At 53.8% G+C, this 27,680-nt stretch overlaps 1 protein-coding gene across 1 annotated transcript; it reads left to right on the plus strand.

The window, feature by feature from the left end:
* The first annotated feature begins 1,078 nt into the window (after positions 1 to 1,078).
* Aldh4a1 (aldehyde dehydrogenase 4 family member A1) lies at positions 1,079 to 27,447 on the plus strand. Its single transcript, XM_028880733.2, has 15 exons — positions 1,079 to 1,394; positions 11,799 to 11,892; positions 11,983 to 12,075; positions 12,915 to 12,962; positions 13,926 to 14,081; positions 15,455 to 15,604; positions 15,682 to 15,756; positions 16,776 to 16,963; positions 19,197 to 19,270; positions 20,683 to 20,879; positions 21,096 to 21,143; positions 21,986 to 22,138; positions 22,727 to 22,848; positions 23,355 to 23,473; positions 26,367 to 27,447. The coding sequence occupies exons 1-15, from the start codon at positions 1,336 to 1,338 to the stop codon at positions 26,477 to 26,479; spliced, it is 1,689 nt and encodes a 562-aa protein (XP_028736566.1). The 5' UTR covers positions 1,079 to 1,335; the 3' UTR covers positions 26,480 to 27,447.
* The last annotated feature ends 233 nt before the right edge of the window (positions 27,448 to 27,680 follow it).

The following is a 27,680-nucleotide window of genomic DNA, read 5'->3' on the forward strand; positions in this document are numbered from 1 at the left end:
TCAATTCCCAGCACCCACATGGTGGCTCACTATCATCTGTTATGAGATCTGACTCCCTCTCATTACCATCTGTAATGAGATCTGGCGCCCTTTTCTGGCCTATGGGGATACATGAAAACAGAACATTGTATACATAATAAATAAATCTTAAAGAAAGAAAACACATATTGGTATCTTGGGAATATAGTAGTTCCTTCAGGCATTATCCTAACAGAGGGCTTCAGAAGCAGTTTTTTTGGGGTGGGGGGGGGTGGTTTGAGACGGGTTCTCTGTGTAGCCCTGGCTGTCCTGGAACTAGCTCTGTAGACCAGGCTGGCCTCGAATATACAGAGATCTGCCTGCCTCTGCCTCCTAAGTGCTGGGATTACAGGTGTGTGCCACCACCGCCTGGCTCAGAAGCAGTTTTAATATATTCGAATATTCATCAAACAACTTCTCATGCAGAAAACTGATAATTTTTTCCAGGTGGGCAGAGAGACACAGAGAGAAAAAACTGTTTTGTGGCTAGAGGCTTTGGGAAAAGGGAAGAAAGAAAAAGAAAAGGAGGAAAGGAAAGGAGAGAGAGAGAGAGAGAGAGAGAGAGAGAGAGAGAGAGAGAGAGAGAGAGAGAGAGAGAGAGAGAGAGAGAGAAACGCTAAGCACAGGCCCGCTATGGTTTTATCTCATAATGATCCCAGTCTGGAAGGAAGCAGGCAGGCAGCTGGCTGGCCCTGCGCCAGGCTGGGAGGCGGAGGGCAGATCAGGCTCCATGCAAGGCGGCAGCCCCCAGGGTGGCGACGAGGAGCTGGCTTTAGTATGGCCCCGCGGGCTCCAGCAGAGTGGTGGCCCGCAGGTGGCCAGCCTTCCAGCAGCAAAGGATGGGACCCCTGCTGCACCTGTCCCATGGACCTGGTCCCATCTACCACTGAGCACGTGCTCCGTGCAGGATCTGTCATTGGCTCCTGCAACTCTCCAGCCCGACCTAAGAAGTATGCAACTTGCCGGTCCAGCTGATTGGCTCGAAGGCTTTCACGTGTGACTGTGATTGGTCGATGAGGCTCACGCCCTCTCTCCTTGGGTCATACCATAAGGAGAGGAAGAGAGGAGAAAAGAGTATCTATTTCAGGGCATTTCTGCCGGGTTCCCCTGCCTCGCAGTCCGCAGTGGCCTTTGGGACACTAAATAAGGCTGCTGTTTATTGACAGGAGGGGGTACCCGCAGAGAGACCCCGAGGCAATTGGACCGGGTGATGCTGAGCCTCCCGCAGAGGTGGTGCGCTCCGGGTTTGACTAGTCCAAGCTTGCAGGGCGGACTCGGAGCTTTCAACAGGCTCACGGGATCCTCAGACCTTACTCGATGCTCTTCCTGCCCACGCTGCGCCGAGCCATGCTTTCCCACTTCTGGAGGAGCGCCGGGTGAGTGAACCCCTTGCTGCCGGAGCCCTTAGAGCGGCGGGCGACTCCCTCCCTGCGTGTGCTCCGGGCTGCAGCCACCCTGGGAAAGCCACCCTCTCCCAGGTCCCCAAGTCTCCCCTAAGCTCGAGGGTCGCGTTCTGCACAGCCACTCTCCCATGGAGACTCTGCGTCCCTTCCTTAGCCTTCCTGGGTCTCCCTAGATGGTCACTTTTCTTTAGCCAAGGACTCCGCGCCCCCAGATGACTCCTGCGGTCCGTTGTGGTGCCCAGACTATGTCCACGCCCCCTTCCTACGTCCTCTTCCTCCTAATGTTGGATATTTCAAATTTGTTGATTCTCCCAGTCCTGGGACGTCCCTGAGTTCAGGTTCTGGAGCCCCCTGATGCTCCCGGGGACCGCTCTCTCCCACTCTCTTTTCAGATCAATATTGGGCTTTTGTTTTTCGGTGGGTGCCGTAATGACTTTTATAGTGTGTGATGCTGGTTGGGTTCTGAGTGGCTTATGGCTTATTTTGAGATTTGAATAAATCCATTAAGTTCCTGCTGGGCGGTGGTGGCGCACACCTTTAATTCTAGCACTGGGGAGACAGAGGCAGGTGAATCTCTGAGTTCGAGGCCAGCCTGGTTTCCAGGACTACACAAAGAAACACTGTCTCGAAAAACAGAAACAACAACAACAAAGGTGTTTAGTTAGGCCTTAGGAGGCAGAGGCGGACTGATCTCTGAGGGTTGAAGGCCTGGTCAATTTGGTTTATGTAGCCAGGGCTACAGCTGTCTCTAGAACAGGTGTCTGGTTATTGCCACTGTCAGGAGTGCCACTTTAGGTCAGACTTCTCATGAGGTGTAGAAGTAATGAAGTCATTAGAAGAAATGAGAAAACTGACAGGTTCCAGGGCAGAGCTGCTCTTCAGATCCACACACTGCTGTTCAGCCGGAACCTCAGTGCCCTCCGTGACCTGTTGCAAGATCCTACCCCCAGTGGGGCTCTCAGCCTGTTGGACGTGGGGGTTGTGTTTGTCTCCCTTTTACAATGGCACAGCACCCGCCCACCCCGACCTTAGTTCCTATTTGCTGCTCTGTGGCCTGTGACTCACTGTGTCTTCCTCCACTGAATTGTGACCTCTCTGAGTGAATCGGTGACCCTTTCCCGAGCCCCTGTGAAATGATAGGGGTGAGTTTCAGCTCTTCTGTACGTCCTGGTGGGGAGTTGGCAGGAAGAGGGCATGGGATTGGAGTGTGTGGAGACTCCAGTCCTTCGACATCTTCTGCATTGAGACCACAAAGACCCTCTGATCGCCATGGTTCCAGACAGCGGTATCATTTAGCAAGCTAGCAAGTAGGATGGACCCCATGCTGAGCCGAGGAGCTTGTTCTGTCCCCATGTGCAGCCGGGGACTCTCTGCCTGTTCAGGCAGATGTAACTGGAGTAACAGTTGGTCTGGAGCCAGATCCCCGCTCTTCACTGCGAGGCCTCTTGAGCTGGTGGGAAGAGGATTTTGCAACCAGTTCTCCGGCTCCCGCTGCCTGCTTTTACAGTGCGGCTGGCCTGGCAGGATGCCCAGATGGGTTTCTTCACATCAGCAGCGTTTATTCACTCACCTTTGGGGCAGGTACTCGGGGGCTGCTCTGCCCTGCAGAATGCTTAGGAGCACTTCCAGCCCGTGCCTCTGGTGCCGGTGGCTTCTTCAGTCACGACGGTAACAATCTTCGGAGGTTTTCTTGTGTCACTGGTTGAGAGACATAATCCTAGGACAGCTGTGAATACGCTGCTCAAGGTGGCTGTTTGAAGGCCTTAGGCTGTTTCTCTGTAACCGTAAAATGCAATGCTGAGATTGGTTCACCTTTACATTCCTCTGTCTGGGTCTGAATTTCTATATGAACTGTTTTAACAAGTTCTTCTAAAACTTTCACCTTGGTAGTCACATTAACCAACTTTCTAAATGATAAATGATCAAACAATATTTATAATTGACATTACACAAACCCCATCTACATTAATTATCCTCTCATTTAATTGTTCCATTTTCAGACTGTCAGTTGTATTATCAAACAGAGACCAAATTCTCTCAAATGTCTAAATGTTTCCCATTTTTTTAATGTGGGAAAAGACTTTCTTTTAACTAATTCCTCCCTTTATGAAATCTGCCTCCCGAGTGATAGGATAAGGGTGTGTGCCACCACTGTCTGGCCTCTGTGTCTAATCTAGGGCCTGGCTCTGTCCTCTGATCCTCAAGGCAAGCTTTATTAGAGTACACAACATATCACCACACCTGAGTCCCATCCCCAGGGAGGCGTTGTGTACACGTGTGCACATCCACAGATGCAAATTTACATGTAGATATGTACCTTGCATGTTTCACAGATTCTGTGCAGAGATGTATCACTAAGGCCACAGATGAATAAGTGAACACAGAAAAGGGCTGCAGCATGAATCTTAAACGGTCTTATTAATAAAATCAAACCTGAGGCCAGTTATTCGGGTGAAATGCTGGAAGATCAGAGAAGCAGAACAAGCCACAGCTACCTCACCTTGCCAGTTCTCAGCTGATTCTGTTTCCTCAGCCTGGAAGCTTCTGTGTCCTCATCCCAATGGCTCTCAGCTGAACTGCTGCTCCAAAGCCTGAAAGCTCAACCAGCCAAAATGCTTCTAGTTTCTGGTCCTCATGCCTTATATACCTTTCTGCCTTCTACCACCACTCCCTGGGATTAAAGGCTCGCTTTTTGGGATTAAAGGCACGAGTCACCATGCTTGGCTGTATCCTTGAACACATGGATTTCTGCCTCTGGAATGCTAGGATTAAAGGCGTGTGCTACCACTGCCTATCCTTTATGTTTAATATTGTGGCTGCTCTGTCTTTGACCCCAGATAAGTTTATTAGGGTGCACAATATTTTGGGGAACACAATACCACCACAAAGGGCAGAGGTCAAGGTCAAGGTGGACAGGCAACAGGCCGATGGGAAGCTGATGTTCATTAGCTCGAGACCCTCAACAAGTTTTCCTTCATTTCTACCGGCCTCCGTTGTTTAATCTGTGAAATGAGGAGAGCAAACTTATACATTACAGGCTGCCCAGGGGCTGAGGAAGACAAGCCTTGTAAAAGGTGAATCTGGGGGAGGGGAGGGGCCTGGGAAGTGACTCAGTGGAGTGCCTGCCCAGCATGCACCAAGAGCTAGCGACCAAGTATCGTTGACTTATAATGAATGTTCATTTCTGTCCCTTATTTGCCTTTGTGCCAGACCCTTCAGGGAGTCTTCCTGTGCATCACAGGGCTGTTTCCGGCCGCCAGCCCCTGTGCCCTGCCATTGTTACTGGGTATTCTTGGCTCATCTACACGTTGTTTTTGTCATGCGTGGGCACTGGTTGTGTTGTCGGGTACTTTTTCCTTGTTCCTGAGCGCATCTCAGAGCCCTGCAGGTGAGGTGTTCCCGACCTCACCCAGCACTCTGCCTCGGTGTTCTGCTAACAGCCCGGTCACAGGCAATGACAAGGACCCGAGTGTGCAGGTGTGGTGCTTGGTGTGCCCTCTAAATACTGTGGAGGACTGTAGGTGGGTTTTTTTGTTGGGACTGCTGGTCAGCTCTGTCCCACCAGCTGGCTCCCAAATAACCACACAGAGACTTATTATTAATTCTAAATGCTTGGCCAAAAGCTTAGGCTTGTTACTAACTAACTCTTATAACTTAAACTAACCCATATTTCTTATCTATGCTCTACCATGTGGTGGTACATTTTTTCATCACAGCATGTTCATCTCCTGCTTCCTCTGTGTCTGGCTGTGTCCCCCTTTTATTCCCAGCATTCTCTTTTTGTGTGAAAGTCCTGCCTAATCTCTACCTGCTTAGCTATTGGCATTTAGACCTTTATTAAACCAATGTAAACAACAAATATTCACAGTGTACAAAAAGATCGTTCTACAGCAGAGGCCTAGATGGAACTTGAGGTCCTTGTAATGCTTCTGACATTGTTCAAATTGGCTGGCACTAGCACCTGGAAACAAACACTCTGCACCTGGCACACAGTAGGGGTTGAACCTGTTGTTGTTAGAATGACCCAGAACAGAGTGCAGCTTGGACCCTGGCCCACCTCTAAGCAGCTCTGTGGCCCTGGGCAGGTGACTTGGCTTCTCTTTTGTCATGTGGAAAATAGCAGTAGCTGACTCACAGGGTGTCTTGTCTTTGGGGATTTTTTTTTTTCCTTACAGTGTAGTGACCTTGTGTGTAAGGCAAGTGCTTTATCATGGGGCTGAATATCCAGCCCCCTTTTAACCTTTATTTTGAGACAGATTCTTGCCAAGTTGCCCAGGCTGGCTTTGAACTTGCAATCCTCCTGCCCCAGCCTCGGAGTAACTGGGATTGTAGTTAATTTCATTAGTAGGCCTTGTCTTGGGGGTTGAAGGAGTTCATAGATGCTGAGTGGTTTGACACGTGCCCAGCTCCCCGAAAACTCAGGATTGCTGCAATATGGTGACCCACTTCTCTTCCACAGTGGGCTGCCTTGAGTGGTCAGCCCTGACAGAAATACCAAGGATAGCAGGACAGCAAGAGAGTCCTCCAGGCTAGATGTGGTGGTGTGCATCATTGATCCCTGTGCTTAGGAAGCAGAGGCAGGTAGATCTCTGAGTTCAAGGCCAGCCTGGTCTACAAAGCAAGTTCCAGGACAAAAAGAGCCGTAAGTATGCTCCATTACAGATGAGCTATGACCATGAGCTGCAAAAGAGTAAATGGTTTACTCTTCCATAAAAAGAGGCCGTAGTGCAACCTACTGCATTTGGAGGGTGACTAAGTGAGATGGATGGTACCCGTGCCCATGATGCTCAGTTTTATCAACTTGACACAACCTGAAAACACCTGGGAAGAGGGTCTTAGTGAGAGACTATCTACTTTGGTTTGGCCTGGGGCCGGGGGGAATGTCTTAAGTTAATCGTGATTAAGTTAATCGCCATTCCCTAGGCAGGAGATCCTGAGCTGAGCACCTGCAATTGAGTGTATATGTGTTCCCTCCACTCTTGACTGTGGATGCTATGTGACCAGCTGTCTCAAGCGCCTGCCTCTGACTTCCCCACAGTGACAGACCTGGGTTGTGAGCTGGCATCAACACCCTTCCCCCCTAAGTTGCTTTTCGTCAGAGTATTTTATCACAGCAATAGAAATAAATGGCACAAGGGCAGTATCTCCACCTCACTCAGCTCAGTGCTCGGCACTCAGAGCTCAGGGGACGATCTGTACTGTCTTCTATGGCATCAGGCATAAAGGCTCCTGTAGCCTGCCCCACCCTGGGCCCTGTACTTTCCTCTCCCCAGGAGCCTCCACTGCTACCCTAATTACACCTAATTGAGTGATAAGGGGATTTGCCTTATCAGGCCCCAGATTACAGCTGGAAAACAGGAGGCCGGAGGAAGCAAGACAGCTCCCTTTGCTTTCTTCTTGACCTGGTGTTTAGCTGGCAGGAGAGTCCAGGCCAAGTTCAGTCCCAGAGGTCTGGTGCTTTCCGAGCTTTTTCTCTGGTGGTGTTTCTTACGCGCTGGGACTCGTGGAGTGGATACAGGCTGCTTCGGGGGCCTTGTTGCTTGCTTCAAGCAGGAGATGCCTAGGATCCCTTGCGAACCCCCTGCTTGGCTCGGAGATAATGGGAGAGGAACCCCCTTCAGACTGCGGTGGGCGGCGAGGGCAGGGGGTGTCCACCTGTGAGGGGCATCCAAGCATGGTGGGGAGATCTGAGGAGAGCGTGGGACAGCTGGGGTTCTGCAGGGTTGTGGTGGTGGGGAATGAACCTGAGGACTCCTGGGGGTCCAGAATCTTCATTTTAGAAGTGGTTTTAGGTTGCGTCTCCCTTGATTCAGTATTCATGTGAGAATCTGGGTCTTGGGCCTGCAAGCTGACTTAGCAGGTGAAGGCGCTTGCTGCCAAGCCTGACAACCTGTGTTTGGTTCTCAGGACCCACGTGATGGAAGGAGACAAGTGTTTTCTGATCTTCACACGTGGGCCGTGACACATTAGAAATAAATAAGTAAAATATGGTCCTCACTGTGCCGTGAAGACAGTCACGGACCTCACTCATCCAGTAGTGGTCCTCTGTAATTATCACGGAGGACTGGGGCTTCATAACAGAGCCTGCGTGTGCCTAACATGTGAGGCTCTGACTTCTGCCCCCAGCTCTGTATAAACCCAGTATGCATACCTGGAATCCCAGCCTGCTCTTTAGGAGGTTCAAGGTCATCTTCTTTCACATAGTGAGTTTGGAGCTACACAGTGAGACCCTGTCTCAAGATAAAATAAAATAAAATAAAATAAAATAAAATAAAATAAGGATGTTTGCTGCCTGTAAAACAGCGTGCCATATTGCAGCATGACTGTGTTGTGCATGTCCTGTTTACAGCATCCCGCAGTTGAAAAAGGCCCCTCTTGGGGCTGGAGAGATGGCTGAGAGGTTAAGAGCACTGACTGCTCTTCCAGAGGTCCTGAGTTCAATTCCCAGCAAACACATGGTGGTCACAACCATCTGTAATGAGATCTGGTGCCCTCTTCTGGCCTGCAGGCATACATGCAGGCAGTACATTGTATACATAATAAATTAATAAATAAATAAATCTTTTAAAAGGCCAGGCAGTGGTGGCGCACGCCTTTAATCCCAGTACTCAGGAGGCAGAGGCAGACAGATCTCTGTGAGTTCGAGGCCAGCCTGAACTACAGAGTGAGTTCCAGGAAAGGCGTAAAGCTACACAGAGAAACCCTGTCTTGAAAAACAAAACAAAACAAAACAAAAAAGGCACACTGCTTAAATTTTGGGGCTGGAGAGATGGCTCAGCTGTTAAGAGCACTGGCTGTTCTTCCAGAGGTCCTGAGTTCAATTCCCAGCAACCACATGGTGGCTCACAACCATCCATAATGAGATCTGGTGCCCTCTTCTGGCCTACAAGCATGCATGTAGGCAGAATACTGTATACATAATAAATAAATCTTAAGAAAGAAAGAAAGAAAGAAAGAAAGAAAGAAAGAAAGAAAGAAAGAAAGAAAGAAAGAAAAAAGGCCCCTCTGGAGTGGCTTGTATGTGTGAGGTTTCTGTGGGGGTGTTCTATGGTGCATCCACAATGATTAGGTTGTTTAGGTGTGTATTTCTCAGAGCAGGTCCCCGGTGCTGGTGGGACAGGATTGTGTAGCTTTGGTTATGGCACGTGCGGCCTGGAGATGGTGGAGACGTGGCTGATGAGAGCTGATGGCACTTTGAACCTTGGCCAGGGTGGAGCCTGTGCCCTCTACCTCCCCATCTCCTCCACCAAAGAGTGCTGAGTTGGCTGGCACACACTCTTCTTGGAAACCCTGACATCTCCTGCCTCTAGCAGGGAGGGGACATGGGCTCTGAAGCTTGAGCTGAGGAGAACCTCTTACTGACTCAGGCCCTGGCAGCAGGTCCCAGGGTGGGAGTGGGGGGGTGTTGTCCCAGCTTGCTAGAAAACCTGAGTTGGGGCCAGAGGGAGGATTGAGAGTGGGGTCAAGTCTACATCCGGAGCCAGGCACCTTGTTGAGTCCTAAAAATGTGTGGAGAATAAACTGGGTGGGTGGATTAACTCTGTGTTGTTGCTGTGGGGTAAGTGTGCTGACTGCATGAATGAATGAAGATAGCCATCCTGCCTAGAAAGTCCTTGGGGAATCCTCTTAGAGAGCAGTGGCTCTCAACATGTGGGTCGTGACCCCTTTCGACAAACCTCCATCTCCAAAAAAATATTTACATTATGATTCACAACAGTAGCAAAATTACAGTTATGAAGTAACAAGAAAAATATTTTTATGGTTGGCGGGGTCACCATGTGAGGAACTGTATTAGAGGGTCGCTGCGTTAGGAAGGTTGAGAACCACTGTCCTAGAGGCCCTGAGTCCTGTGCAGTGTGGTCCACCTCCATCTTCATCTAAGCTAGTGGAGGGTGCCCGTTAAACCCAGACGGACCGCCAGCTGAAAAGAGAGAGAGCCTGTTGGAAGAGAAGCCTGTTGGTTTTGGCCACACTTCACTCACGCTCAACTTGATCTTTGAACTAGTCTCTCCGGGGCCTGGAGACTTTCCAGGGCCAGAGAAAGGCCCCGGGAGCCTGCCGTCACAGTGGGCCTCTGCCCCGGGGAAGGCGGGAGGAGGGCTGGGGGATCTGTTTCTGGCAACACTTTTGTGGGGTAGCAGGGAAGAGAGGCCTGGTGTGGGTGGGGTACCCCGTGTTGGTTAAGCAGCGGCGCTGGTGGCTGGCCACCGCCCACGGAGGAGAGTGCTGGATGTATCGGTGAGCCATGGTCACCTTTCTAGAGCTTTATTGGGAGAGAAAGGGGGAGGGAGAGGGAGAGGTAGAGAGACCATCCGGAGGGGAGAATACGGAAGGAGAGAGGACACAGAGAGCACGCCCACTTTTTAGGCTGGGACGCCATCACAGGCTGGTGACGTAATTAAGGATATAATCCTTACATTCTGTGCTGACTTTTCCCCACCTGAATGTGATCCTGGTGTGTGTGGGGCTTTGAAAAGTCCTGGGCCTTGGTCTGTCTGTCCAGAGCCAGTGGGTAAGGAATGACTGGCGGCCTGGAGGTGAGCTTGAAGGTACACTGTGGTGCTCTGAGAGAGTAGATGGATTGTGCTGGCCAAGAGGGATCTTGGTGGACAGGAGTGTTGGCTTTGGATTATCTGCTTCCAGAAATGGCCGTGTCCGACATGGGGGGTGGTGGGGTGAGGCCTGGAGCCCTGCTGGACTCAGTCCACATCCAGCTAAGGAACCACCGGGGAGATTTTTATCACTCCATTGTTAGTCCCTAGAAATTTCTGCCCCCTTTCCCCTGTTCCCAGGACTGCAGGAGGAGGGGACATGGTGGGCTTCTCTAGCTTTGCCACCTTCTTTCAGCCGTCCAGTCTCCATAGTAACCCTAGGAGATGGGCCTCGCTGTTTTGTACTGGGACATGAGAGCAGGATTGGGTAGCCTCTGAGATGGCCTCTCCATCTTACCTGCTCTTCCTTGACCAGACAGACAAGGGTGGGAGGAAGGAATGTGACGTGGCCTGGGGTTATGACTGGGGGGGGGGAGAACGGACACCCTCCCCCTCTAGCTCGATGCTCACCCTCCCTCCTCTTCCAGAGCTTGCCAGCACGTGACCCTCTTTCTTGTCCCCAACCCTATAGGCCTCTCTCGGCCTCTATTTATCCCGCCTGTCTACTCTTCCTTCCTCCTGGAATGTGGCCTCAGGGCCACACCCACCCCACATGGGTTTGTTTTCTCCTTCCAGTGACCCCTGGGCCCTCACATTCCTTCCCGTGAAAAAAGGAGAATCAACGTGTCCCCCCACACCCTCCGCCTGACCACTCTGTCCTGCCGAGCATGGTTACGCTGATGGAGGCCCGGCCAACAGCATCCCACTGACCCAGACAGAATGAAGCTCAGAGAGCACTTCATTTTGTTTAAGCACAGTCCAGGCACCCACAGACTAGCACTTGTAAAGGGGTGGCTTTTCTGCCCAACTGTATCGTCCCTCTCATTTCCCAGCAACACCCAGCCCACGGCACTCCCCAGCTTTCTGGACTATCCCCTCAGATCACCCAGCCAGTCATGTGGTGGCTTTCCCCAGCATTTTGCACATGGTGCCTGGCTTTGTCTGGACTCAAATTCAGGTTTCTTCTCATTTCAGCTTCAGCCAGCCATTTTCCTTATGAAAATACCTGGATGACTTATTCTGTCAGGGGCAGCTGTTTGAGCAGCTGGTGAGGCCTGGCCTCTGTGAATATTGCCAACATTAAGATGTCCTCTGAGTTGTCCTCGTTTACAGAAGAAACTGAGGCCTGAGGAATGTGTCTGGGAAGTGGAAGAGCTGGGCTCTGGAATGATGGACCCCGAATGCTGGCTCTGATCCCCTCCATCTGCCCTACTTGGCACCTGCACACAAGAACGGAGGTGGAGGTCAATAATCAGCTAGATTCCCTAGACCAGTGTTGCTGTACCCAGCACTCAGGCCAGGCCTCCAAGTTCATGGTCTACATGTGATGCTCTTGCTCACCTGAATGCCAGCTTTCTGCTGAGGGCGTCTCTCTGGCTCACATTGAGAGACAGCTCTCACAGGCTACCTGTTCAGTGTAGAGAAACCTGATTCTCTAGGGTGAATTCCAGGAAAGAAGGGACAGTGGCCCTCAACATATACAAAATTGACTTCAAGTAATGGTGTGGGTTTGGTGGCTTATTGCCATTCAGTAACTGTAGAAACAGACTCAGAGCAGGCAAGTCATGTGACGGGGGACACACAGTGGTGGCGTTATGATTTCTCCCCCGGCCTTGGATTTGCTTTGATATCAGCCCTGTGGGTCAGTCCGGGACCACCTGTGAAGACAGAGGGACTAGCATGATGGCTGCTGACCTATCACCCCCCCCCCCATGCTTGTTTCCAGGCTGCGTTGGAGGCACACCTCCTCTCTCAAGGTGGCCAATGAACCCATCTTAGCATTCACTCAGGGCAGCCCCGAGCGGGATGCTCTTCAGAAGGTAACAGGGTGGTGTGTCCCCAGGGTGTGTGGGGGCATGGAACAAAGGGAGACAAGAAGTTCCCATCCGCATTTCTGTCCCTCTCCCCAGGCTCTGAAGGACCTGAAGGGCCAGACAGAAGCCATCCCGTGTGTTGTCGGGGACGAGGAGGTGTGGACGTCCAGTGTGCAGTACCAGCTGTCGGTAGGTCTGATAGGAGCTGTGGTCTCTGCCTGGAAGAGTCATCGTCTCCTCCCAGGCTTTGAATTCCTTAGATGCCTAAAACTAGAACAAAGGGTACCCTGCCCGGCCCACTCCTGAGTCATGTCCCCAGGAAGGAGCCTGGGAAGAGTGTGTGTGTGTGTGTGTGTGTGTGTGTGTGTGTGTGTGTGTGTGCGCGCGCGCGTGTTCCTGGTGGTTTCTTCCTATGGGTCGGTTGCAAGCTGGGGGTGGGGGGAGAAGAGGGAGGCGGGGGAGATCTGGGTTCAGCCCTGTAGAATCCAGTGTCCACCTTAGCGAAGCCAGAGACTCACAGATCGCCCAGTCTGGGGCGGGGGAGTGAAGGGCTGGCCTTTTGGCCAGTGAGTCCATGTCCATAGGACTCCAAGAGCACTGTGTGCTGCATCCAGTTTGAAAGAGCCAACCTACCTTTCTCGGCCTGCCCCCTTAGCCTTGTGACTCTGAGCACAGGGTACCTGTGGAGGTCAGAGGGCAACTCGGCGGAGCCGGCTCTCTCCTTCCCCCCTTACGTGGGTCCTGGGACTGAACTCAGGTCCCTGAGCCTGAGTGGCAAGCACCTTTACCTGCCGAGCCGTCTCGCTGGCCTGTTGGAAGAACTTCTAACCGAGGCTGGTGCACAGCTTCCAGGCATGGAGAGCCGGGGAGGAGGAGGGAGCTGTGGTCTTAGTGCCGCGGGTGGATGAGCTGGGATTCAGGCATGTCCGACTGAACACAGAGGCTGTGCTTTCCCTGAAAGGCAGGCAGAGTGGTCTGTGGTCTTGGCCTTACTCATGAACCACGATGCTCCCCGCTTTTTCTTTCAGCCCTTTAACCATGGACACAAGGTGGCCAAGTTCTGTTATGCGGACAAGGTGAGTCCCTGGTGACCATGGCTGCCCTGCCAATTGTGGGTGTACCCCACTACCTCTCTCCCTGATCCTGGGGAGTCTTTGGACTGAATCACCAGTCATGTACAAGTTAACTCAAGCCAAACTCCAGCTGTGTTGCTCAGAGTGGGAACAGCACAAAACATCCCCACTAACATGCCCACCGCTTCAAGCAGACATGGGGAGATCTGTTGGGGGTCAGGGGGTGGGTAGTCAAAGATAAACAGCATGGTTGGTGGTGCTGGTTACTAGTGGACAAGTCACAAGCCACGACCACGACTATCAGAGTTACAGAGAGCTTTATTAGAAGGGAAAGGGAGGGGAGAGAAAGGGGAGCCAGGCCTGGAGGGAGGGAGAGATGGCGGGAGCAGAACAGAGAGCAGGCAACAGAGAGAGAAAACAGAGCAGAGAGAGAGGGTGGGAGTCTGTGTCTGGCTTTTTAAGGCACGGATTGTGTCACCACGTAGTCGCCAGTGCCCCGATGATGTAAGACACAAGACCCCGAGCTGCGCATGTACAGGATCCTAACAGGTAGATTCTGTAAGACTGAGTCAGAGCAGTTGGACACATAGATAGAAAGTCAGGCAGAGAGTGAGAGAGAGGGCCCATGGGAGGGGCTGATGGCAGGCGCCATGTGATAATGAGGGCCGGTGGGGTCTGGGCCACCGGCAGCTAGTATGTGTGCCAAGCTGTGGTTCTGACGGCAAGGCTGGAGTCCCCTGAAGGATGTGGGGCAGGAACTTTCTTTTTTAGCAGCTAACCCAGCTGGCAGGAGCCTACAACCTCAGAATGACTGCGGGACAGGCTGTCTCTAGCAGTGTGGATGGGACTGGGGGGGGGGGCTTCTGCTGGTAGCTGGAGTCTTTCCGGTCCCTCCTCTGTGCCCTGGGGCTCTTCCTGCTGTGTAAGGCAGAAGGCAGCCCTTTACCCCTCTCCCCCCTTCTCCAGGCCTTGCTCAACAAAGCCATTGAAGCTGCCTTGGCCGCCAGGAAAGAGTGGGACCTGAAGCCTGTGGCAGACCGGGCCCAGATCTTCCTGAAGGCGGCAGATATGCTGAGCGGGCCACGAAGGGCTGAGGTCCTTGCCAAGACCATGGTGGGACAGGTGAGGATTGACAGGCCCAGTCAGGCTCCATTCCTGTCACTAGACATTAGCTGAGCCTCTGTGTGCCAGGAGCTGTTGGAGGCTTGGAGATGTGCTCCAGAAACATCCCTCCGAGTGGGAATGTAGCATAGGTCACCGCACTGGGAGGATTGTGCTGAGCCCATGTGTCCTGCTGTGGGCCCGTCACCTCCCCTCCATTCCTGTCCCCCTACTCTGGGCCAAGCCTTTGTCACTTCAGGCTTATCAGTCACTCTACTAGAGGTGGCTAGCCTTCTGACTTTGCCCTACGGCACTGCCATCTGCAAATATGTCAGACCGTGTGCATAGCCATCCTGGGACACACCGGGCTCACAAAGCTGCCGGTTGGACCCTGCTGCTGCCAGTCTCCCCGTAGCCCTCAGAGGGATTTTTTAAACACCCACAAAGTTGCTCCTGACTCACGGACCACCAGGGTCTCTCTCCTAGGTTCTCATCCTATACCTGGGGCCCCTCTCCCCCTCTCCCCATGATGGAGTTTGAACTCAGCAGGAGTCTGGGAAGCCCAGGCCTCCTCTAGCTCTGCCCAGTGCCCACTGCCTAGAATGGACCCTGACTATCTGGTTGGGCTCCATCCTGACCTCTATGGGGTTACCTGGCATTCCAAGCCTAAGAAGGGCCATTCTGTTCCATTCGGTAGTGTTCTGCTCCTCGTCAGTTACAGTTAACGCTCAGGTAGTGGCCGGGTGTTACGAGTACATTGACTGCCTGGCGAGATCTGTCTTGCTTGAACTTTGTCTTTAAGTTGTCAAAGGAGTCTCCTGAGAAATGCAATTTGAGAAATGGGCTTTTCAAGTGAGCAGTGCCCTGCACTGAGGAAGGAGCCAGGGAGAAAGACACAGTTTGGCCTCCTCCAAGAGTTCTGCTAAAGGAACCGCTGGCCTTAATTCTAGCATGAGTCCCACCTGCTCACCTGTCTGTGGTGAGAGCGCCCTCTGCTGCCCGGAGGCGGGATGACCGCTCCCCACCTTTGCAGTGTTGAATTTGTGCTATGCATGAGACTATCAAGAAGATAGATGGTGTGGGCTGTCAAATTGTCTTGAGATTCACAGGATTCTAGGTAGCACTCTGCAGGTCTTAGCCTCCTAGGCTCCACACTCTAATCGCATGTCAAGAATTATGAGCCGTGTAGCTCGGCAGGATGGTCAGCGGATGCTTTTCTGGTCCCGTGTAGGTTAGTCTGTTTGATGGAAGAGGTTCGGATGCCTGAGAATCAGGTCCTTTCCCTCCTCAGTCCCAAGACCAGGCCTGGTCAGCCCACTGAAGGTTTCTGTTCCCTTCTGGAGGCTGGCTCCGGCCTGTGTGCTGTCCCTGAACCCGGGCCACCCTCCTAACAGGGAAAGACCGTGATCCAAGCGGAGATCGATGCCGCAGCGGAGCTCATCGACTTCTTCCGATTCAACGCCAAGTTCGCCGTGGAGCTGGAGGGGGAGCAGCCCATCAGCGTGACACCCAGCACCAACCGCGTGGTGTACCGGGGGCTGGAGGTACTGCAGGGCAGGCAGCGGGCCACAGGGGCTGCTGGGAGCCTTGAGCTCTGCCTCACCCTCTCCCTCCTCCTCAGGGCTTCGTGGCGGCCATCTCACCCTTCAATTTCACCGCAATCGGAGGCAACCTGGCAGGCGCCCCGGCCCTGATGGTGAGGAGCCGGGGACCAGGCCGTCAGTCATGCCCCAGATCTCCAACAAACACAGACGGTGGTAGCTGTGGCCGAGAATACGCTCTGGGTTCCAGCACAGCCGTGTCCGTTTGTGGGAGACCCGAGCAGACCCCAGGCTCGAAAGCTCAGGGGCACAGTTTCCTCCTCTGTCCTACAGGAGCAATGATGTATGTGTGGCGGGGGTGCGTGTCGTCAGGCTTCCAATATTGAGTGAGATGGTGCGAGACACCAGGCAGGTCCAGGCAAGAGTGAGCCACGGGTCCAACGGCCGCTGATGGTGGTGTTGACCTGGAGTGCTCACGTGAGTGGCAGCCATTGACACTGTGCTGATGATGTCATTTAACTAAAAAAAAAAACAGCGAGAGAAGTGGCTGCCCCTGTGCCTCTTTGCCAGGCGACACCTGAGATGTATGGGAGGGACTGACTTGTCAAGGCTGGTAAACAATGGGACAGATAGGAATTTGTTGAGTGAAGGTGCCGGTACCACGAGCTCCCAGTCTGATGGGGGGATACAGGCCAGTCCTCAGCAGGGTGGGCTGGAGGAGAGCCGGTGTTTGCGGGGTATGACTCCCCATGTGCATCTCATGTGCATACACAGGGACAACCTCGTGCATCAGCAAATGGGCCCTGCTGGTGCCTGTGATGCTGCACGTGCTCTGGGCCAGCACACGTGCAGAACATCTGTGAATACTTGCCCAGCCGCACCCAGGAGGGGCCCAGAGACACTGAGAACGGCCCTAGCCTGGAGTGAGGGCGGGATTCGGCCCAGGCTTGCAGGGAAAGGGAACCCAGGCTAGAGTCAGAGGGGAAACTTGGGGCCTCCATGGCAGGGTCCTCTAGAAACGGTGCAGATGTGACATGAGTGGGCTGAGGTGGGGGACGTGGGGTGTAGCGTGGTTCCAGGTGAGGGTGACCATGCTGTCCCGTACAGTGGGGTACGTGGTTGGTATGGTTGGTGTCCTACTGCCTTGTGAGTCATGTTCACACCTTTTTGGCAGGGCAATGTGGTCCTGTGGAAGCCCAGCGACACTGCCATGCTGGCTAGCTATGCGGTCTACCGCATCCTCCGGGAGGCTGGCTTGCCCCCCAACATAATCCAGTTTGTGCCAGCTGATGGGCCAACATTCGGGGACACGGTCACCAGCTCAGAACACCTCTGTGGCATCAACTTCACAGGCAGTGTGCCGTAAGTCCCTGGGGCGTGGGGCGGGGCACAGTGGTGTAGGGAAACGGCGCCGCTATCTGGGGCTGTGAACCCAGAGGTCACACGCTGATCTTGCCCACTTTCTCTGTGTGATCAGCCTCTCTCAATCTAGTTATTTTTTTTTTTTTAACCTGTCAAATGAGAGTGGTGGTCCCTATCTTTTTTTGTTTTGGTCTTTTCAAGACAGGGTTTCTCTATGTAACAGTCCTGGCTGTTGTGGAACTCGATCTGTAGACCAGGCTGACTTCGAACTCAACTGAGATCCGCTGCCTCTGCCTCCCAAATGCTGGGATTAAAGGCACCACCACCCGGTGTTGGTCCCTATCTTGCTGAGTGTTTGGAAGGATGGGAAAGGGGGGTGCTGTGTGGGCTGGGAAGCATGGCCTATGCCTGAAAGCAGCCTCTGCCATGGAGGACATGTTTGGGCGAGCTGGAAACAGGAGATACGTGTCCTGCTTCTTGGAGAAGGCACCCGGGTGAAAGATTGGCTAGGCAGAGGTGAGGAAGTGGGAACAGGGTTATAGGAAGGGGAAGGACACCAAGGGGGCTTGTAGGCTAAGCTTATGATGTGCTGCAAGGCCTGTCCCTTGGGCCTTGGGGGGTGGAGGTGTTGGGGGGGGGCTGGGTAGTCTGCACCAGTCACCTGCTCGCTGACTCAGCAGTACAGGGTTCTGTGCCACAGCTGGGAATAAGTGAACAGTGGGGTCCCCTGCGCACCATCCCCTACCCCGCCTCCCTTGGTCCCACCTCTCAGATTTAGCCCAGTGGCTCCTAGGAGCCTGTTGTATCTTCAGAAGCGTCTGGGCTGCACGCTGAAGGAGGCAGGGGACGCAGAACGTTGTAGGGAATGGTGTAAGCATGGTTCTGTTTCAGGCTGGGGTTGCCCACTGGACCTGGGGAGTGACTGGGTTTGTTTGTTTTTTTCTTGGATTCCTAATAGCCATGGCCCAGCCATGTCTAGCTGAGACTGTTTTATTGTAAAAATCCATATTGTGTGTGTGCTCTGGTCCCCTGGGCCTGCATGTCTCATGGAGGTGGACAACACTTTGTAGGTTCCCCCCAGTCCCACCCCAGGCCCTTGGTCTGTATATCCCGGGTCAGCCCATGGCTGTATGTCCCGGCCCTTGCAACTGTACTCTGTCCTAGGAACCGGCTGGAGCTGTTCCAGAAGGCCTGCTCAGGAGGTTGTGGGCTGCAGGGATGGGGATAATGGCCACGGACCAGGCAGGGATGTCAGAACCTAGGGCAGAGCAGCGTGGTGAGCCGCAGGCAGTCTGCAGGGCTGGGGTCTGGGTCCAAGACCTTCTGGCCTTGACAGAGAGGGCATGGTTGACCAGGATAGACGCTGTCGGGAGCACAGGCTTGGGGAAGTTGAGTCATGTGCCGGTCATTGGCCGAGGAGTCTTCTGGGCAGCCGGGTAGAGGTGACTGGGACAGCCAGGTGGTCCCATTTTGCATCTGCAGCTCTTGCTGTGGGGTACCTACCAGAGTGGCTTCTCTGCATCCTTCCCCACCTGGATCGCTGGTGTGGGTGGCAGCTTCAGGACTGCTGAGGAGGTCTTTTCCCCAGAGGCCTGCTCTGCCAGTGCTCGGGTCTCTGCCTGTTAGCAGGCGGAGTGGGCCTGCCCCCCCCCCTTTGCCACGCTCTGGCAAGCTGCTGGGCCCAAGGTGGGAAAGTCATAAATTACCGTTAGCTACTGTGGCTGGGTGATTAGCATTTTTATTGTTTTGTGGTGTTGAGGTTGGTCACAGTGAAGCCTGGGGAGGAGGCGGCATCTCTGGGGCGGCAGGTCAGGGCACAGCCTGAGTTGTTGGTGTTGGTTTGGTCCGTCAGGGCAGGCACTGGGTCAGGATGCCCCTCATAGCCACAGGGGTGTGTATTCCTTGTCAGGCACGGCGGTGTGCCCAGCGTGATCCTAAGCCCCAACTCATACTGGCATCCATGCCCATGGAGGGTTCTTGTCACTAGGCGAGGTGCAGAATTGAAGGCTCAGAGACAGCAAGTCACGAGCCCAAGGTCACACAGCCCTGTGACAGAGCCAGGGCCAGCACTGTCTGTTTTCACATCTGGGCCTACGTGCCACCATGCTCCCAAGCCCCGTCACAGCTGCCACCACCCACTTAGTTCCTCCGGTTCTACGATGACCCCCCTCCCCACCCCAGGTCTTCTAGCCTCTTCCTGGGGAGGCTGCTTGACACGCCTCTTTGCTTCTAGCACCTTCAAACACCTGTGGAAGCAGGTGGCCCAGAATCTGGACCATTACCGGACCTTCCCGCGCCTGGCCGGAGGTAAGCGCCGCCCCTCACACGCGTCCAGGGCTGCCCTCTTATGAGAGGGCAGGAGGTCAGAGTCGGGGTGGCCAGGATTGCTGGGAACCAATATTGGAGACTTCTCGACCTGCCTCTGCAGGGGCCCCCTCGGGGGCCCCGTGTGATCCGGAAGCCCCTAAACATGCCTGTGTGTGGAGCTGAAAGCTGCGTTCCTCTGAGGCGTGTGTCAGTCGTTAGCACACCTGGCCGGGGGATGCTGCGGTGGATGGCAGGGGTCTGAGCAGGGGAGGAAGGAGCCTGGTGTGCGTGCGTGCGTGCGTGCGTGCGTGCGTGTGTGTGTGTGTGTGTGTGTGTGTGTGTGTGTAGGGGGACGAGAGAAGGCTGAGAGGGCAGCAGGGCCTCCTCACCTTGACAGTGATAACTCCTGAGAAACCATTCTGTGGCCACACACACGTGACATGCGTCGTCGTGTGAAGCAAAGGCAGTGGAGTCGTCTTCTGCAGGGCTTCTCGGAGCCTTTAGCGCTCCATTTATGTACTTGGAGAACATAACCGGCCGTGCGGTGTTTCCCAAACTCCCCGGGCCACGGAACCCCATTTTGCAAAGTCTCTATGGGACAAGCATTTTGTAGAACCCACTTTGGGAAAGTGCTGAGACCACCAGAGAAGGTCCGTCTGGGGCACACTCGACAGTGGAAGCTGTGGCTGGTGGTCTCACCTCCTAACCCCTAGTGTGAGGTGGGACCCCTGGTAAGGCCCTTCCTGCGCTGGCTGGCCTCTGGTGGTGTGGCCATTTGACGTTCCCAGCCCCCATGTCCTCAGTCCTTGCCTTTGTGAGATGAAAGGTGGACCCTGCAGGGGAGGGTGTGTGGGTGGCGCTTCCCTCTCAAGGCCATGGCCCAACCTGGAGCCAATGGCTTCATCACTTTGCCTCGGTTTACTCATCTCTGAGATGGGAGGGCGACAATGGGGGTAGTCCTTGGGACGTGGAGAGACAGCTCAGGGTGCTTCCTCCAGCACCTGGCAGGGGGTGTGTGCTTTCGGTTGCTGTTGTAACTGAGCAGGTAAACTGAGGCTGGAAGGTGCTGTGACAGTCTGAAGGTCTTCCCTAAGGGAATAGGTGGGCTTCCCTGGGAGGTTTCAGGAAAGCCTGGGCTCTTGGGAGCTTGGCTTGATGTACTCCTGCCTCATGTTGGCCATTTGGTTTTCTCATCCGTGATGAGGAGTGGGTGCCAATGCCCTCCACTCTCCTGTTCCCTTGATTCGTCTTCTGGGGAATGGGGCAGGCCTGGCTCGTGGCTCCCCTTTATCTTCTCTGTTCTCATTGCTTCCTCTCATTGTCTGCTGAATGTGGGGCTGTGGACTGGTGTGGGTGGTGGCTTGGGCTGCAGCCAGCAACCTCCATTCATGTCCACACCCTGTGCTCTGTAGAGTGTGGCGGGAAGAATTTCCATTTCGTGCACAGCTCGGCCGACGTGGACAGCGTGGTGAGCGGGACGGTGCGCTCGGCCTTCGAGTATGGTGGCCAGAAGTGCTCAGCCTGCTCGCGCCTCTACGTGCCACAGTCTCTGTGGCCACAGATCAAAGGGCGGCTGCTGGAAGAACACAGCAGGATCAAAGTGGGCGACGTGAGTGGCACCTCGGCTGCGCCCAGCAGGTGGCTGATGAGATTGGCTGCCGCTGTCTCCAGCTCTTTGAGTGCCCGGTCCTTCCCTGGGGCTCTCTCTGGCTCTTTGAGGCAGGGTCCTTCCCTTGGGGCTCTGTGCACGTGGGGTGGGCTGTGGGGAAGGGACTCCCTTTGTCTCTGGCCCGTGGTGTCTCATCTCTCCCTCCCTTGTCCCCAGCCTGTAGAGGACTTTGGGACCTTCTTCTCTGCAGTGATTGATGCCAAGGTAAGGGGTGGGGCACAGCACAGTCTGGGGGTGCTGGGCCCAGGGCTAGGACGGAGAGGGGCAGGTTCGTCGGGGTGGTTTGTAACCAGACATGCCTCCCTGGCCTGGAAGAGGACGGGATCATCCATGCCGGAAAATGCTTTTGTCTGCACACCCCTGAGCCAGGCTCAGCACGCCCCTACAGTGTATTGATGTGCACACACTCATACACACACACACACACACAGGCAGGCCCACATATGTGCACTTGAGATCACAGCTCTGGAACCAGAGTGTAAACGACCTTGAAGACACATCTCTGTAGTCACGTGCACATATCATGTGCTTAAATGTAAATACATAGCTATATATGTACCTTTCCGTATGTTTATCTCAGCATGTGTTTTATATGTGAGGATCCCTGTGGTTTTACCACACATGAGCATGCACACACACTATGTAACACTCTTATATACATACACAGAGATCCCACATACATAACATACACACTCACATACACAGCACACACATACATACCACACACGTGCACTTATATACACACCACATTCTCTCTCTCTCTCTCTCTCTCTCTCTCTCTCTCTCTCAAGACATGGACACATGCTACATACACACATATATACCACAAGCAGGAACCCTTTTCTGTGTCCCAGCCCCTCCAGATTCCCTCTGGTCTCTGCATGCCTGGCTTCCTGACCATTTGGCAGGTTAGCATGGCCTTACTCTTACCCTGAGTGCCTCCAACCCTGCACCCCTTCTCAGAACTCAGGCCCTTTAGGCAGAGGTGTTTTGGGGTGAGTGTGAGGGACAGCTGTCTTTGACACCGTCCTGCTCACCTGCCCTAGGCCTTCGCACGCATCAAGAAGTGGCTGGAGCATGCGCGTTCCTCGCCCAGCCTCAGTGTCCTGGCAGGGGGCCAGTGCAACGAGTCGGTGGGTTACTACGTGGAGCCGTGCATCGTCGAGAGCAAGGACCCTCAGGAGCCCATCATGAAGGAGGTGACTGCAGTGGGCTGTCCTTGGGCACGGCGTCACGCGGGGTTCTGACGCTGTCTGGTGTCATGGGTGAGGAGGGGTGGCTGGCCGGAATGGCTCACAGAGTGAACAGACCTGGGTCTTGAGCTTCAGGCCTGTCCAAGACTCTGTCCTTGTCACTGCCACACTGGCTGTGGCCTGGTACTCCATTGCCACAGCTACCACAGCCACCGTGGGACTATGGCAGCTGTGGGCTCCCTGGCTCCCTGTGCGGCCGTGGCTGGTGCCTGAGATCCAGGGAAAGCCCCAGCCCCTTGCTGGGGGAGGGGCCCTGAGGAGGGAGATGCCTTAGCACTTGCTGCTGAGTGAGCCTCCTGCTCCTCAGGGCCCGGCTGCTCTACTGCCCAGGTGAGGGCATGGCAGGGAGGCCGGAAAGTTCTGGAACTTTTACCAAATGGTCAGGAAGCCGGGCACGCAGAGACAGAGGGAACTTGGAGGAATCCGCCCGTCTCTGCCTCCGCTCAGGGCGGCTGTGTGACCTGAGGCCTGGGATGGTGGAGAGGATGGCCAGATGGGGACATCGTAGCGACTAACCCCTCCCTCGTCTCCCAGGAGATCTTCGGTCCTGTGCTGACCGTGTATGTGTACCCGGATAACAAGTACAGAGAGACGCTGCAGCTGGTCGACAGCACCACCAGCTATGGCCTCACGGGGGCAGTGTTCGCCCAGGATAAGTGAGTGGCCCTGAGAGATGCTGTCCCTGCCAGCTCAACAGCATCCCCCTGCCTCCCAGACGCAGTTCCTGCTCACCCTAACCTCCACTCTTGGCATTTTCCTTTCTCCTTGGCCCTGTAAGCCACCGTGTCTGCCCCTGAGAGAGAAGTCCTGGGATTGGAGCCCAAGAGGAAAGCATGGGGGCCCGGGTGTTAGTTAGGTTTCCGTGAAATGGCCTGGTTGGACTGCGACCCCTGCCCACATTGCTCCCCCAGCTGTGGCCTGACCCTCTGTGCTCTCCATCCAAGCCTCCCAGTGTCCCCAGGAGGCGGGTGAGCTGATCCCCTTCTCAGGGGAGAAGCTGAGCCTTGGAGACTAACTTGTCCAGCGCCCACTCTAGCAGCTGGCCAGGGTCCTGTTTCTACTACGGCTGCTTGCTTAGCTGGGAAGCCAGTCAGGGCTGCCTGAGGGGTTGGAGGCCAGACCTGGGGCTGGCCGCCCCTCCGATCACTGTCCTGTCTCCTAGGGCAATCGTCCAGGAGGCCACGAGGATGCTGAGGAATGCAGCTGGCAACTTCTACATCAACGACAAGTCCACTGGGTCCGTGGTGGGCCAGCAGCCCTTCGGGGGTGCCCGGGCCTCAGGTGAGTGGGAGGCGAGTCCAGGTCAGAGGCCATAGGTCAGTGCCTCAAGGCTGCCACTAGGAACAGAACGATTGTTGGGGGTGTGTGAGTGTTCAAATACAGAATGCTTTCAGGAGCTTCCGGAGCCAGGAGGCCATTCTTCGATTGTACGGGGAAGGAAACTGAGGCATGGGGGAGGGTTGTGAATGTTAGCTTTAATGCCCACACTTCTATCACCAGGCTTAAGATCACCCAGGTTCAATGCTCTCTAGGTCATAGTTGGAGAAGCTCTGGATGGGCAGGCAGTGCATTGTCAGGGGCTGATGCCCACTAGTGGCAGCCAGGGCCAGAACACATGTTAATAAGAATGTGATGTTTCTACACAGGTAAACAGCATGTAGCATTTAAGGCAGCCTCTCTCTCTCTCTCTCTCTCTCTCTCTCTCTCTCTCTCTCTTCTCTCTCTCTCTCTCTCTCTCTGTGTGTGTGTGTGTGTGTGTGTCTAAAAACATTCAAAGGCTGGTCTTCTAGGTCTTTGAAATACATGACATAGTTGTTAGCCATATTCACCCCATGGTGCAGAATGGAGTACCCCAGGATTTGTTCCTGACCTAACGCAGTGTCCCCCAGATTCCCAGCTTCTGGTAATTGTCATCATTGCCAGCTTCTGTGAGATCAGCTCTTTCAGGTCCCATGAGACGAGAGTACACCATTCTTATCTTTCTGAGCCTGGCTTACTTCATACAGCATAACAGTTACTAGTTCCCTTTTCATGAGTGAATAATATTCTACAATATGGAGGTACCACATTTTTTTCACCACCCATCTATCAGTGGGCCCTTTGGTTGTTCCCTTTTCTTGGCAGTTGTGAACAGAACAGAAGTGAACGTTGGTGTTCAGATGTCTCTTCAGCATGCTGGCTTAATTTCCTGTCTTGGCTAAATACCCAGGAAGGATTGTTGTAGGGTTTTTTTTGTTTTTTGAGTGTTGGGGGCGGGCAGTTCACAGGGTTTCTATATATAGTCTTGGCTGTCCTGGAACTAGCTCCATAGGTCATGTTGACTTTGAACTCACAGAGATCCACCTGCCTCTGCCTTCCGCATGCTGGGATCAAGGGTGTGCACCACCACCGCCCAGTTGATTGTTGTAGCTTTTAAAGAGCAATTTCTAAACCATTTCTCGTGATCCTATACTAACCTGCCTTCCTGTGTGCCAGGCTTTTCTCTCCTCCACATCCTCCTTAGCGCGCGCGTGCGTGCGTGTGTGTGTGTGTGTGTGTGTGTGTGTGTGTGTGTGTGAGTGACTAGTTTCTTTGTTGACTTCCTTTCTGAATGTTCTGCCCTTTGCTGGGAGTGGAGTATTTACAGTTTCTGCTGTTATGTTGGAGTCTCCCTTTCTCTTTGTCTATTAATATTTGCTTTCTATGTTTTGGCATTCTGATATTGGTTGCCTATGTATTTACAGCTGCTGTTTTCTGTCCTTCACTTTTCTCACTTATAACCCTTCCCCCCCCTCCCCCCCCCACCTTCCCCTGCTCCCCCACCTTCCTATGCTCCCCCCACCTTCCCCTGCTCCCCCGCCTTCCCCTGCTCCCCACCTTCCCCTGCCCCCACCTTCCCCTGCTCCCCCACCTTCCCCTGCCCCCCACCTTTCCCTGCTCCCCCTCCTTCCCCTGCTCCCTCACCTTCCCCTCCTCCCCCACCTTCCCTGCTCCCCCCACCTTCCCCTGCTCCCCCCACCTTCCCCTGCTCCCCACCTTCCCCTGCTCCCCCCACCTTCCCCTGCTCCCCCCACCTTCTCCTGCCCCCCTAGTTTTAGTTTAGAGTCTACTTTATTTGCTGTGAGCTGCTCCTGTGCCTTTGAGATCTGTTTATGTCTTCTTCCTGTGTCCTCAGGGGTGAAGTGTGTTTCTTGTAAACCACATATAATTGGGTCTTGCTTATTTTTTACTTAAGGATAAGTAAACTTTTTTAGCTGGGTAAATGGCACATACTTTAATGCCAGCTCTTGGAAGGCAAAGGCAAGTAGATCTCCATGAGTTCCAGGCCAACCAAGGCTGCAAAATGAGACCCTGTCTCAAAAAATTTGGCCTAGAACATGCTATGTAGACCAGGCTGGTCTTGAACTCACATAGATCCACCTGCCTCAGTCCCCCAAGTGCTGGAATTAAAGGTGTGTGCCACCGCACCTGGCCCAGCATCTTTTTTTAAAAAAAAATAACTAAAAAAATTATATGTATGTGTATGAGTAATAGGCCACATGTATGTAAATACTCAGAGAATCCAGGTGATGATGTCAGATCCCCAGGAGCTGGAGTTGCTAGAGGTTGTGACCTGCTTTGTGTAGGCCTGGGAACTAAACTCTGGTCCTCTAGAAGATGAAGAAGAGCTCTCTGTCCAGCCTGGGTCTTGGTTTTTTAAATCCATTCACTCACTATGACTTTTAATTGCAGAATTTAACCCATTTACATTTAATGTAATTACTGATAAGTAAGGCTTGCTTATTCTTTCTTCCTCTCTTACCGACTTCATTTATGCTCACATGATTCACTCAAGTATTGTGTTTTAATTCCTGTCTTGGACTGTCCATCTCTCCTTGATTTCTAAAGAGCAGCTTGGCTGGGCAGTGTTGCTTTTGATTGGTATTTTATCTCTTTGGTACTGTGGGCCTCAGCCTCTCCCCTGCCCTCTGGCCATGCACACTTGCCCTCCGGCCATGCACACTTACCCTCTGGCCATGCACACTTGGCCCTGATATGCTCAGCAGACTCTGAACGTGTTTAGTTTCTGCTTCTCAGCAGGGTGCATTCAGCAGGGTGCATTGTAGACAGAGCCATCATTCACCCCTGTGCTGCCCCATTCACTCCCCCCAGCCCCCTACCTGCCAAGAACCATTGTGCATTCTCTTTCCCACAGGAACCAATGACAAGCCAGGAGGCCCCCACTACATCCTGCGCTGGACATCGCCCCAGGTCATCAAGGAAACTCATCAGCCCCTGGGGGACTGGCGATACTCCTACATGCAGTGAGCTCTGCTCAGCACCTGTCTGTCCATCCAGATGACTGACATCTCTGCACTGACCCCAGGCTCCCCACCAGCTCCTCCTGGACACTTCACAGCTGAGCTTGACCCTGTCCTGGCCATTGAGCTATTTCCTGACCCCTCTTCCCCTGGTGTCAGGTGACCAAGCTTTGGCTTTGGGTCATACTGGGAAGGAAAAGCCAATTCACCCAGAAATCTCATCTGCTCCGGAACACCCTGGTGCCTGGCTGGCTCTCCCCCTGGCTGCTTTACTCTCCTTATCCAAGGCCCCTTGGCTCAGAGACTCTGAGAACAGAGAGAGAGACACTCTTGGGAAAGGAGACAGCTCTGGTGCCCCACAGCCTCATCCCTCAGACTCCTGACCTTGGCCCCTCCACATATCCAGTGAGATAGGATCTCAGTCAGGGGGCTGCGGGGGTACCAGCTGGCTTTGCCCCTCGGTCTGCTAGTTGCTCCTGCAGGTACTTGTGCCCAGCCGTATGCCTTAGACCCATGTGCCTTCTCTAGGATGCCCGGGTGGCCCTGAGCCTTCATCTCTCCTGGCCATCTGCTGGGAGTGAGCAGTGGTGGTCACCTGAGAAACCTTGAGGTGGGCCTCCATTCCATACTCTTGTCAGAGCAGCCAGGTCAGTGGTGGCCAGGGTGAGTTCCTACTTGGGTCCTGGATGATCAAGTGTTATTTTTAGTAGCTTGAGAGCCTGCAGAGTTCCCCTCCAAGGACATTTGCCAAGGGATCCACATACAGCTGATGTGGCTGTCCCCAAGGGGCCACCCCAGGTCACCACGGTCCACACTTGGGGGCAGATACCAGTACCAGGCCAGCTCTGAGCTCTGCTTCCTTTCAGAGTCTATGTGTCTCCCAGGGAGCATGGCTCCCAATTCCGTTGGTTCTATATTGTGAGGGGGTGGGGTGCACTTACTGTCACCCAATAAAACACTAGCTGCCAAATCAAAGTTGTGGTGGTTGTGGAGGGAGTTGAGGGGCTGGCTAGCTTCTCTTTCCGATTCTAATTCATGGCCGGCATCTTGTCATATGGTGCAGTTGGATACCCTTGGTGGGATAAGGGGGCTCTGAGGCTGGGGAGTCCCTGCTGGAGGTTATAGCATGAATCTTAGAGTCTTATTAATAAAAATCAAACCTGGAGCCTTGTGTTGGGGTGAACGCTGGAAGATCAGAGAGACAGAAC

Source organism: Peromyscus leucopus, chromosome 2 (assembly GCF_004664715.2).
Source record: "Peromyscus leucopus breed LL Stock chromosome 2, UCI_PerLeu_2.1, whole genome shotgun sequence".
NCBI lineage: Eukaryota > Metazoa > Chordata > Mammalia > Rodentia > Cricetidae > Peromyscus > Peromyscus leucopus.